Source organism: Hibiscus syriacus, unplaced genomic scaffold (genome assembly GCF_006381635.1).
Source record: "Hibiscus syriacus cultivar Baekdansim isolate YM2019G1 unplaced genomic scaffold, ASM638163v2 tig00111783_pilon, whole genome shotgun sequence".
Classification (NCBI taxonomy): domain Eukaryota; kingdom Viridiplantae; phylum Streptophyta; class Magnoliopsida; order Malvales; family Malvaceae; genus Hibiscus; species Hibiscus syriacus.
The window spans coordinates 4,752,015-4,765,195 of NW_024063178.1; the positions used below are offsets into that span (position 1 = coordinate 4,752,015).

The following is a 13,181-nucleotide window of genomic DNA, read 5'->3' on the forward strand; positions in this document are numbered from 1 at the left end:
AAAGGACTTAACAAAGTAGTACAATATAGTTGAGGGACCATTTGTGTACTTTACCCAAAAATATTTTGGTTAATAAACTTATAAATATTAAAAAATAGTCATTATTTTTTAAAATAATTACAAAATAGTCACTAAATTTCATCAAATTGCTATTAAAGGGATTTTAAACTAAAGTATTACAAAATGATCCTTAAATTTATCAAAATTATTACTACTTTAATATTGCAAGGGACTATTATGTATCCATTTAAGAAATTTAATGATCATTTTATAAGATTAGAAAAGTCATTGACTAAAAAGATTATCTTTACATAATTTATCGACCTTTAGTATAAAGAGAGGGTGAATTCATAATTAAAACAAAGGCAAGACTATTAATTTGTTACAAAAGGTAAACAACTTCAATAGTCACTTAACTACGAGGAAGATTCTATTTTTTTTATTAATTTAAGGTAAATACAAGATAATATTTATTCAAATATAACTCTCAATCACTTTACATTAAACCTTCACATTTTTGGTATTTTTAGTGCTTCAATTCGGAATCTCAAAAAATAATAACAATTCTTTTATCACCAAGATCGTTTGATTCGTGTGAGGAAGCTTCTATTTAGATCATTGAATTATAAATTTTATCAATCATATCATTTAATTATTTAAATGATATCAATCAAGTCATTCACCGTTAAAGATTAATGAGAATGTTAATTGAATAGTCTATTTGATATATTGATTGATTATTCCTAATTAAGTTTTGTAGATATCCATTTTGAGGAATAATACTCCTATCCCAATTTATTTGATTATCGGTGCCAAGAGCCAAACTCCTAACCTTATTACAGATATTTTCCTTGTCAATTTTCTATTAGATAAATTGGTTGATGGTAATTTTTTTCCTTTTATTAAATTAATAATGAAAATAATTCGATTTAAAATGATTTCTCTCCCATTTGTCCAAGCATCCCTTGAAATGTCAACCAACTTTGGTAATTTCCAATACAATAACCCCGTAGACCACTTGAACCAAATCCATATTATATAAACTACAGAATCTCTACCACACATATAATTCCATTATATATAAATAACGTTTCAACTCCAAGCAACAATCTCCCACCAAGCCAAAAAAACAGAACAAAAAAAAAAAAATTGGGCCATGGCAGAAGAATTTAATGCAGGGATTTGTGAAGAAACATGGTGGAATCCGACGAAACCCATGTTCACAGGGTGTAATTCTCCGCTGTTTTCTGATATCGGAAGCTTCGGGTTGGGAACCGATATGGTTGACATCAAGGCAAGGTCCAACGATTCTGATCATAATTATGGCACCAGTATTTTGATTGATTCCACCTTACAGATGATGGGGTTCGGTCTTTCATCGTCCACAACATCAGACTGGAACCAGTTTTCCCTGTAAGTAATTAATTTGATGTTCTTTGATGATTAAATATGAAGCTGTTGTGGTTGAAGTTTTCGAGTACATGTACTTGTTTCATCGTCTTCTTTGCTTGCAGTCGGAGTAATGGGAGAACCGAGTGTTTTGATTCGATTACGCAAGAAGTTACCGGTTCAAGGTTGAGTTCCGGTGAAGATTGTCAGGGGTTATCTTCTTGTTTTTCGATGGGTTCAGCCTCAAATGACTGCGCATCGACGCTGTTACAAACTTTGTTCGAAATCGATCCACAAGTACCCCAACAACAATCACTTTTCAACGACCAGTCAATCAATTACATGTCTTCCACCGCCACTTACAGTGGTGCTCCTTCCATAAGGCCAGCATTGACAAAGCAGCAGCACCCTGCAGGTGGCTTGCAATTCTCCAACGACACATCCTTCTGGAACGCTTCCGCCACAGCAACATGTGTAAACGACGTTAAACCCGGCTTTTCGCCTTCGCCGTTCGAAGAGAAACCGAATTGCTCCAGCCCGACGACGAAGGTTAATTAATAAAATTTGATGAGACATATAAAAGCATACAATTCTTGTTGTTCATTCATTGGAATTGGTATTCGCAGACTAATGTCGAAGAAGTTCAAAAAAACTCAAGTTCAGTGATGAAGAAAGGAAGTAGTACTGAAGCTCCATTGAAAAGGCCAAGACTTGAAACTCCATCGCCATTACCAACTTTTAAGGTACCATCCTGCATAAATTTGACCAACTTTTAAGCTGGAGCATCAATTTACTGTATTTTTTTTATCAGGTTAGGAAAGAGAAGCTAGGGGACCGAATCACTGCCCTCCAGCAACTGGTTTCACCGTTCGGAAAGGTAAATTTTTGGAATTTTCTTCTACGTAATTAAAATCCTTACTTTGGGTTAATCTGTATGTTTTTACTTTCTTTTTTCTACAGACTGATACTGCATCAGTTCTACATGAAGCCATCGAATACATCATGTTCCTCCATGATCAAGTCAATGTATGTTCCACTTCCATACATCAAGTTCTAAATTTGGACCGAAGTAATGTTTCTTTTACGTGATTTCAGGTATTAAGTACTCCATATATGAAACAAGCAACAGCTTCCATACAACAACAGGTATTAATAAACACCAACTAGTACTATTCCAATTAATAATGAAAAAAGTTGCTTGTTCGGACAAATTGTATTTTTTTCTTGTCTCGCAGAATACTGATAAGTTGAAATACCAAGAAGGACCGAAACAAGACCTAAGAAGCCGGGGGCTGTGTTTAGTGCCGGTGTTGAGCACATTCCCTGTTACCACTGAGACCCCGGTTGATTTCTGGACACCGACGTTTGGTGCAGCTTTCAGGTAGATCAGCAAAATGGAGCTGTACAACAACTCCAGCAATAGTAATAGAGTATCTAGAAAGAGAGCTACAAGAGAACAAAAGATAAAGGACAAGTGCAGCTCCAAAGATGGTCAGCTGCTACAAAGCAGGAATGATAATGTAGGGCTAGCAATAGGAAGACAACCATAGGTTTTCTTTGTCTTTTTCAATAATCCAAGTTTTTTTACATGTTAATTATGGTTTGGAGGTGATTAGCAATAGGACCAGGTGCTAAATTCAGTTGAAATCAACATTAATTTCAACTTTTAATATTAAATTCTGTGTCTTGTTGTTTGTTGACATTAGAAGCTGAAGTTAGCAGAAGCGGGGGCTAAAACAGCCTCCTTTGTTCCTGTTGGGTACATGTATATGTAGTCGTCCATTTCATCATCATCAATAAATAAACGAATATTATTGTTATTTATTATATTTATATTATTTAAAGATCAAATTTATAATTTTATGACGTGTTAATCTTTTATGATTAAGGTGTAGGTTTTAAGATGATTTTTTTTATCAACATCAATCTCTTATATATGTAGGAGGCTTACTATGACTCAACTATTTACTTCTTTCAATGGAATACTTGTACAAAGACCTATGTAGGTCTATTTCCCCCCTCAAATTTTTGCTTTCAATCAGCTCTTATAATCACGAGGTATAATGCAAGTTTATTAAGTAATGCCAAAGAAAAAAAATGATAACAAATATCAGAGAGAACATATTAAAGAGCTTAATATATCAAGAATCCAAGGAAGCTTAATATTGTTGAAGAATCACCTGTGACAAGTGACTAATCATTAATTTTTCGTATCTTTTTTAAATAAAATAAAGTGCTTTTTGATTATTAGATTATTGATTGATATTGTCTTGACACCAGCTTTCTTTTAATTCAGCTTTTAGTGAAATGGAGTTGATCTGTTGGCGACCATTATTATATACAGAATATTTTGATCATTGGGTGTTGAATTGGTACTTCGGTGTATATTAATGGAGATAAATCCACTGATTTATTCTTGAAGGATCAATGCAAGTCCGTGACAAGATGTAGAACAAGTAAAAGGAAAAAAGTGAAGAAAAAAAACAAACAATTCACGCTTATAGAGTTGAAAATAGTAAGTGAAATATCATGAAGCTGATCCCTTGAGCTTCTTTGCAATGTCAGCAAAATACTTCCCTTGGTGAAAAGCTTCTTTGCAATGTAGAACAATTCACGCTTATAGAGTTGAGTGATTGAAGTTAAGCAAAAGAAAATTCTCCCGATTAGAAATTATTTTGGAAGTTACTAATTTTGATACTTTGTTAATAGTCAAATGGAGCAAATTTACTCACGGGGTAGTCTCTTGTCCACCTCCTTGGGAGCCAGTGCTGTAGAAAATCCCAGCTGGCTTGCCAGCAAGGGCCTGTGTTCTCCACAAACCACCTGTTGCGTCCATGAAAGCCTTGAACTGTGCAGACATCATACCGAATCTCGTAGGAAAGCCGAAAAGCACACCATCCGCCTCGGAGAGCTCGTCTGGTGTAATGATAGGGGTGTCGGGCTTCGGCGGTGCATGCATTTTTCATAGAACTTCCTCCGGTAGTGTTTCGGGGACCTGTCATGGTGCCCAATTGACAATATTAGGTCCATAATGAGCAAAACAAGTAATCCGACAGGATAAACCATAGTGAGCATAATCAAACCTGCCAAAGTTTGGCTTCGACTCCCTCAACAGATTCAGCTCCTTTCTTAATCTCCTGGGACAGCTTCTCGACATGTCCATACATGGAATAGTAACTGCACCAAATGATAACGAATTTAATGTTGTTTAAATATAATCGAAGTTTTTATGATTACCGAACATCTAAAGATCTCGAATCGAAAAAGAAAAAAAAAGGAAAGAAGTGGATGATGGGGCACCCCATATCCTATATATATATATATATACATAACAATTTTCTTTCTAGAAGGGAAAACGAAAGGTGATATTGAAGAAGTATTATATAAGCTTATCTGTAAGCATTAAAAGCCATGAAAAAGAAAGTCACTTTGTAAATTACACGCACAAAAGAAACCGAGTTACCATAATAATGGACCGCTTGGACCATGTTTCTCGTCACAATTTCAATGGTAGGTCATGTTTCACCATCACTTTCTTTTGGTTTCTTGCTAAATACGAGCAATTTCTGTCTGGTCTTTTTCCCTTGGATGATTGAACACAGCTTACTCATATTAAGTACAAATCATGCTCTACACGCCTTAAAATCTAACCAAAATTTCAAAGTTGATCCAAACGGTACATGTAGATATGACTAAATTTGACTCATCGGATCTAACAATTATTGCTTTGAGTTAGGATTGAAATTTCAAAATCCAATAAGTGGAGGGATTAAGATGCTCAAATTGCAGTATAAGACTTAATCTGAAATTTATGCATAGTACAGGGACTAATGACAGGATCCGACCGGATCTTTTTCTACTGAGTTTTTTTTTTTTTGAAAAATTGGTACTTTGTATTAGATATTACAAAGTAAACCACCAAATATCTCATTAAAAACCTCCCTAAACCTAGTTGGAGAAAAAAGAGTAAACCTTGAGATGGAATAAAAGATACAGACAAGACCCACATTACAACAGGACACAAATCGAAAAACTACGACCATTTAACAGCCCATAACAAGGTACCAAAATATAGTTATCTACTATCCCCTAAAGGAAATACAAGATAGGAGCTACACAAATCCAAACATTGACCCAACCCCTACTGCATTCTTCGAACTGTAATACAATCGAGCAGAACCCTTTCAGTGGATACAGGATTCAAAGCCCTGCACCCATATGCTTGTCTCAATCAAGAATGGAAAAACGGCAAATGAGATAACTGAACCAAGAATAGTTCAAACAGCATCTAGAATAGGGAAAAACCGTGCGGATGGATATCACTTATCAGCTAAACGCATATGAATGCAATATACAGCCACCTGTGGAGAGACTCTCAGCAGAATTCACATCGGAATATAGCACTCTAACCGAAGCTTCAGCCAAAGAAAACAGACATGAACAACAAAAATCGAGCAACTGAGACAAGCAGTCCCAGACAAGAAACAAAACCTTCTTGAGGAACCGACAGCACTACATCTGGAAAACAGATTCCAGAAACAAGGAGCAGAGGTACAGGAGCAGGTCTGCTAACGACCACCAGCAAAAGCAGCACATGAGAGGGACAAAACTAACAGCCAACAATTACTTAAGAAATGTTCACTACAATTTCAGCGACATCCAATCACTAAGGATTCGGGGCAAAGAACAAAATCTTGAATGCTCTGAACCAGAGATGGCCAAAGCGAATTAGCCCATACTCCTATCTGAACCATAGCTAAATAAAAAATCTGATCCGCCGAAAAAGAGCTCCCCTGAAACCTGATTTTGTTTCTGCACAACCAAATATTCCAGATCAAACCAAAGAAACCAAGTTTCCATAGAGCACGAAATGTCTTCTTGATTTTCTGTGAAACCCAAACCTGCAACAAATCCTTGACATTGCAAGGAAACACGATACTAATATGCCACACCGAACACCAACGTTGCCAAAGCTTCCAGACACGCTCGCAATGACACAGAACATGATTAATAGTTTCAGGAACTCAATTGCAGAAAGAACAAAGAGAATTAACAGAACTAATAACACCTCTATTTTTCAGCTCTGTGGAAACTGGCAACCTTTGATGCACTGCTTTCCACACAAAATCAGAAACTTTTGGAGGAACAAATTTACACCAAAACGCTTTCCAAATTGAATCTTCCATCTTGCCCGCAGAAGCCAGCTTAGAACAAAACGATTTAGATGTATATCTACCATCAGCTGCGCCTAACCAATTCAATCTGTCAAGCGCAGGGACTAAACTGACCGCTCTGTTAATGACCACTACAAATTCTGACCAGAGAACTTTTTCCCATTCAAAAAGCTTGCTCCTCAACTCAATCTTCCAAACCCATACTTCATTCTCCCAATTCCCAAATTCATTAATTTTTCCAAATTTTTTTAACGCCAAACCAAAAATTCTAGGAAAGGAAGTTTGTAGTGAAAACATTTCAGTCCAGTGATCAGACTAGAAAACAATTCTGGTACCATCTCCCATAGTGCAAATAAAATCAGTAAACAAATTCCCCTCATTGGAAATGACCGGGTTGACAATAGTACGCCACACCCCAAGAAGATTTACGATTACTTACCACTTCTGGAACAATAGAGTCATGAGTGTACTTGTACTTGGCAACAATAATTTTTTCCAAAGACTGTCATTCTCCTCACCAAACCGTCAAATCCACTTATTAAGCAACGCTCGATTCCTAATTTTGATATCATAAACACCCAGACCCCCATGAGATTTTTGCCCACATATAGTTTCCCACTTTATCCAATGAATTCCCCTCTCCGAATTACCCTTCCAAACAAAAGAAACTATGAATTTGTTAATAGTATCAGCGATGAACTTGGGAATAGGGAATAGAGACATATAATACACAGGTAAATTAGATAACCCGGATTTAATCAGAGTAAGCCTACCCGCAAAGGATAAAAATATGCCTTTCCAGCTCTGCAATCGAGACTTTATCCTATCCAACACCGGTGCCACAAGGACTTTGAATTCTTTTTGTGACCTAATGGAAGACCCAAGTATGTCGTAAGAAGCGTAGTCCATCCGCAATTAATAGTTTCCGCCCATCTACTAATTCTTCTTTCGTCAACATTGATACCACAAATCTTGGACTTATTCATATTTAATTTTAAACCCGCCGCCAACTCAAATATTTTAAGAACACGATTGTAATTCTTTAAACTGCTTTCATTTGCTGCCGAAAATAACAAAAGGTCATCTGCAAATTGAATATGCGATATTTCTACACTTTCAGACCCAACTCCAACACCACCACACAACTCGCTAGCAATCATTTTCTTCAATAAACCACTAAGCGCCTCCCCCCACAACATTAAATAGCAGCGGCGATAATGGGCATCCTTGCCTTAGACCCCCTCTTAATAGAGAAACTGTTAGAAGGGCATACATTAACTAGAACGGAAATGGTCAGAGACGAAATATAGAAATAGACCCATTTTTTCCATCTTTTTCCGAAACTCATTTTCTTTAGGATTAGGAGCAGAAAATTCCAGTCCACTGTATCATAAGCTTTACTAAAATCTGCCTTAAAAAGCACATCCTCTTTCTTACTTTTGGAGAGGTCGTCATTAACTTCGTTAGCAATAAGGATGCAATCCAAAATCTGCTTACCCGAAATAAACGTGAACTAATTCTCCCCCAGCACTTCATTGAGACAACTAGCCATTCTCTTTGCCAAAACCCGAGCCACTATTTTGTACAAACTCCCCACCAAAGAAATTGGCCTGTAGTCCTCCGGATGAATAGCCTCACCCTTTTTCGGGATAAGGGAAATATAAGATTTATTAAATGAAAGATCCTCAACTCTACCCCATTAAAAATCAGCCATGAACAACATGATATCAACCTTTAAAACCTTCCAGAATTTTTTGAAGAAATCCAAGCTAAAACCATCTGGACCCCGGCGCTCTCGAATCATCGGACGAGTTAATTACGAACCATACCTCTTCCTCAGAAAAAGGACTCTCAATGTACCTTTTAGTGGCAGCACATAGTCTCTTGATCGAAATATCCAATTTCTGGAATAGTTTTGACGTCGTTATAATTACTCCGAAAATGACTTACAAAGGCTTGTTGAATTCTTGCTTCTTGTTTAAGGACCAGATTATTGACTTTCAACTTTGAAATCTGGTTGAATCTTGCTCTTAAAGACGCAATTATATGAAAGAACTTCGTGTTTCTATCCCCTTCTTTGAACCACATGAGTCTGGATTTTTGAAGCCACTCTCGCTCTTCTTTCCTCGAAACTGCCCACAAGCGAGCCTTCAAATCAACAAGATCGGACTGAAAATAACCTAAATTGGGGTTCGAAATACACCTTTTTTCTAAATCATCAATTAAATTCCCGATTTTTTCCGCTGAGTCTGGCTTATTATCCCGAATTGATTTTTCTCTTTCTTTTGTCACAACCTTAGTTAGCTGCAAGGATTCAATAATGCTTTTACCTCTGTTAGACTCCCAAACGTCTTTAATTCTACAAAAAAGAATCGGATTGTCAGCCCAATGGTTAAACCATTTGAAGGGCCTGCAAGCTTTTCTATGTTTCCGTTCTTTTAACACAATCGGGTTATGATCCGATAGACCTCTTGGAAGAGTGAACTGCATTAAATCAGGAAAAACACCAGCAAACTCAGTAGAGATCAGAAACCTATCCAGTCTACTTGCAGATACATTCGACCCTCCTCTAAACCAAGTGAAAAATGATGCCCGAACTTGGAGCTTCAAACAGCTCCCACCTTGAGATGAAATCTTCAAACAAACTCCTCGTATCAAACTATTCAGGGGCCCCAATTCTTTCCAGGAAAGACCTTACAACATTAAAATCCCCTCCCATTATAATTGGACAGTTAAAATTTGCGATTACATTACTAAGAGTCTCGAAAAACTCAGCTCTTTCATTTTGATAGTTCGACCCATAAACATTAACAATACCAATCTCAGAATTGTTTAAAATCAATCTACCTTTAATAGCAACAATTCTTCTAAGAATGATATTGTTAGTCATCTCAAAAGCATTACTATCCCATAAAGTAATGAGACCTCCTGAAGCCCATACCATAGGCGCAAACATCAGATCGCTACAAACTCTACCCTTAAGCTTTTGCTCAACAGAAAAAGAAATCTCATCCACTTTTGATTCCTGAATGAACACTATGCTTGGTTTATTAGACTCTATCATCCGACTGATTGCTCTTAATTTAATACTTTTCCCCAACCCTCTAACATTCCAGCTAAATACACAGAAACTCGAATCCATAAAAATCATACCCACAACAGAAAAATACTACAGTACACAGACCCAAATCAATGCTTACCCGAGAGCTCATTATGTTCCAAATGTTGAACCACAACCTCTCTCGACGCTGAGAAAACCACACACAGCGCCTCACCAACACCAAACGTAATCGCCGCTTCATTTTCTTGCTCTACACGAACATCTGAATTCTCCCTCGCTGCACCACCACGATTAACCGCATCCCTCATATCCATATGAATCGAACCGTTCTTTCTCGATCTCTTGTTCTTTCTTTTAATGGCTGAGCTTTTCGAAACATAACTATTCTCCACTAAAACAATCTCCTTATCAGCTCTTGAAGAGAAGACATTGTTTAGAGAATTGGGCATTACCTGGGTAGGCATCAGGGATTGAGAATTATCCGGCTCTCCAGAATTATTTTCGTATGCCTCATCCACTACTCTAATTGAAGACACTTCTTCAATGGGAATATTCAATAACCTTGAGTTGTTAGATAACGACTGGGCCATTGAAAATTGATCAAAATTTCTATTTAATTCCATTAGCCCGTCAGTTGCATCATAATGGATCAAAGGCCCTCCATTAGCAAGAATGGGGACCTCGTGCAAATACTCTTCATCAGCAGCGCACATTTCCTCCTCGATATACACGTGCCCCATACTGCCTGCCACCAATCCATTAACATTGTCTATTTTCAGACAGGGCGAAGCATGTGCGACCGCCCCAATATGTTCTGCCTCGGGACCAATTACATCAACATATTCATTTTCGATCAATGCAACTACACCCGCTTCCTCAACATCTGAACACCACGCTCTACCACCAGCCGTCAAGCCATCTAAGAAAACTCTCATCTCTTCATGAACTTCTGTAGAGATTTTTATATGGTAAACTCTCCCACTGAAAAGGATGGAAATTTTTCCCGGAATGTCTGAAACGAATTGTACTTCCAACAACATCTTAGCTACATCAAACCTTAACCGATCACAAGTATCATCATCAATCTGTAATACTTTGCCCCATAAGCTACACAACTCCATGAAGAATTTCCTACTCCACACAGCTAGAGGTACATCTGACAAATGAATCCATACTTTGGTTCTTACTTTATTTTCATGACCCTCCAACATCTCCAGCTCGTCAAACCAGAGATGAACCCAAGCCTCCCTATTAAACCATCTTCAATCCTAACGTGAATCACATTATCCTTTCTAGATGCCATAGAATGTTGAAAATGCGCACCATATCCTATATCCCTTCCTTCAACGGACTTCAGCCCTCCAAGAACTTCCTTAAAAGATCTTGAATCCCTTAACGATGGCTTCCATACTTTTTTGAAAGGTGAACCTACCTCGGCTCTCTTCAAGTTGGCTGCTCCCTTGTTATCATGAAAGACTCTGATCTTAAAACCATCCGGCCTACGAACCGCTATGTCTGCTTCGGATGAGCATCTGAACCTAACAAAAGCAAAGGTAGAACCAACTGATTGCCTTTTCCTACTTCTATATGCTATGAAAAAGTCGGTCACAACACCATAAGCCTGAAACGACTACTTAATCGCCTCTAGTCATCTCTATTTTTGTTATTGATATTTTTATGTTTCTTAAAACTGACATCAACTAAAAGAAGACATTTTTGGATCGTTCATAAAGAATCATATAAGAAAATAGAGAATCAAGTTCAAAAGGGAAACATTTGACACCAATATATTTCCATACATTTTAACTGACTGATCTCACCAGTAAATGCAGAAGAAAACAGAGTAAGACCAGAAACAAATCAACAGATTCCAGTTTGGATTTAAAGAAGAGCAAACCCCAAAGAAACAAGATAGAATTCTTACACAATGTATACTTTGGCAACCATTTTTTCTTTTGGTTAGCTTTGTTTTTGAAAGCTTTTCTTTTGGTTGGTTGATGGAAATGTTTTGTTTTGGGCATGGAGGTTGAGAAAGGAACCCCCTTTATTTATAGTGACGTTTAAAGAAAGATAAGGTGGTAGTTTCTTCTATCAATCACTATTGCTAGGAAAACTAGGGAGAAATTGGTTTAAATAATAGGGTAAACTACATAAGATATCATTGAACTTTAAACGATGTATCATTTGTACCACTAAACTCTCAATTGCTCTATTTATGGAACTAAGCTTCAATTTTGGCTTCAATTATCCCATTTGACTGTTAAATTTTAATGACATAATGACATTTACATATCTTTCCGTTATTTTTATGATCCGAACAAAACGCTGGGCTACTATTAATGCCCAAAACGACGTTGTGTTAATTCCTAAAACAATGTCATTTTAGACATCAATAAATTTAGGGTAAATTAAGTATTTAGTAGATAAACCATAAGTTTTGATCCGTTTTAGTACATAAGCTTTCAATTTTTCAGAATTATACCTAAAATTTAGTTTTTATTTCATTTTATTACCCGTAGTTAAAAACTTTAGTTTTCATTTCATTTTAGTACACCCATTCAAAATTTAACATTAAGTTTTGAAAAAAAATGAAAGTTTAGGTACTGATCGCGTTAAGTTTTTACGTTGGGCACTCAAAGGAAATTAAAACTAAACGTTATGTATGTTTAAAAAAATGAAAGTTTATGTATTAAAATAGATTAAAATTGATAGTTTATGTACTAAATGTGTAGTTTACCCTTAAATTTATATAAATAATTATAAATACACATATTATATAAAATATAAAATATATATTTTATCCTGGAAATCATAGTCAATTGCTTGTAATCTTAACCTTGTTGAATTTGAAGAATGAGGAAAGTTTAAAATGATTGATCTTTGACTTTTAATCCTTCTTAGATCTAGTTGTCCAAAAAAATCCTATATGTTTTAGTATAAAAGTTTGAATTTCATCATGAAATAGATTTAATTTCTTTTAATGAGAAAACATTCAACTTCATATGGTCACTAAACTTTTTTAAAGTTTTCATTTAGGTCCCTCAACTTTTAAAAATTGCAATACAGTCCTCCAACATTTAGTCTGTTTACAATATGGTCCCTGGTGTTACACTATCGTTAGTACATTTGCAATATGGTCACTGAACTTTTTAGGCACTTGCATTTAGGTCCCCCAACTTTTAAAACTTACAACACAGTCATCAATTTCATTCTAAACCCCAAATTCCTTTTTGATCTGGAATTTCCTTTTTCCTTTTTCTATTCTCATTTCCAGCGTAACTTTTCATTCGATGATGCATGGGAAATTCTAATCTAACTTTGAATTACGCGGAGGTGTTGACTTGAATAAGGGTCCATTGAGAGAAGACCCAACCAAGGGACTATCGGGATCATTAATGATTCAAGGTGTAATGTTAGATACATGTCATCTCAGGTGAAACATAGATGTTCAATGAAATTCTTGTGAGAAAAAATGGGGTTAGAAATGCAGAGTTGACAAATACTACTAAGTTGAACTAAGTATCATTGTTGAAAGTCACCAATAAAGCTGGAATTAT

At 36.3% G+C, this 13,181-nt stretch overlaps 1 protein-coding gene and 1 pseudogene across 1 annotated transcript; one reads left to right on the top strand and one right to left on the bottom strand.

Annotated features, from left to right (window-relative positions):
* The first annotated feature begins 1,141 nt into the window (after positions 1-1,141).
* LOC120170554 (transcription factor bHLH112-like) lies at positions 1,142-2,992 on the top strand. Its single transcript, XM_039178507.1, has 7 exons — positions 1,142-1,413; positions 1,515-1,938; positions 2,016-2,132; positions 2,201-2,266; positions 2,350-2,415; positions 2,485-2,535; positions 2,625-2,992. Exons 1-7 carry the CDS (start codon positions 1,157-1,159, stop codon positions 2,772-2,774), a joined length of 1,131 nt encoding a protein of 376 aa, XP_039034438.1. The 5' UTR covers positions 1,142-1,156; the 3' UTR covers positions 2,775-2,992.
* Positions 2,993-3,892: 900 nt separating this feature from the next.
* LOC120170647 lies at positions 3,893-11,639 on the bottom strand (annotated as a pseudogene).
* Between the last annotated feature and the right edge of the window lie 1,542 nt (positions 11,640-13,181).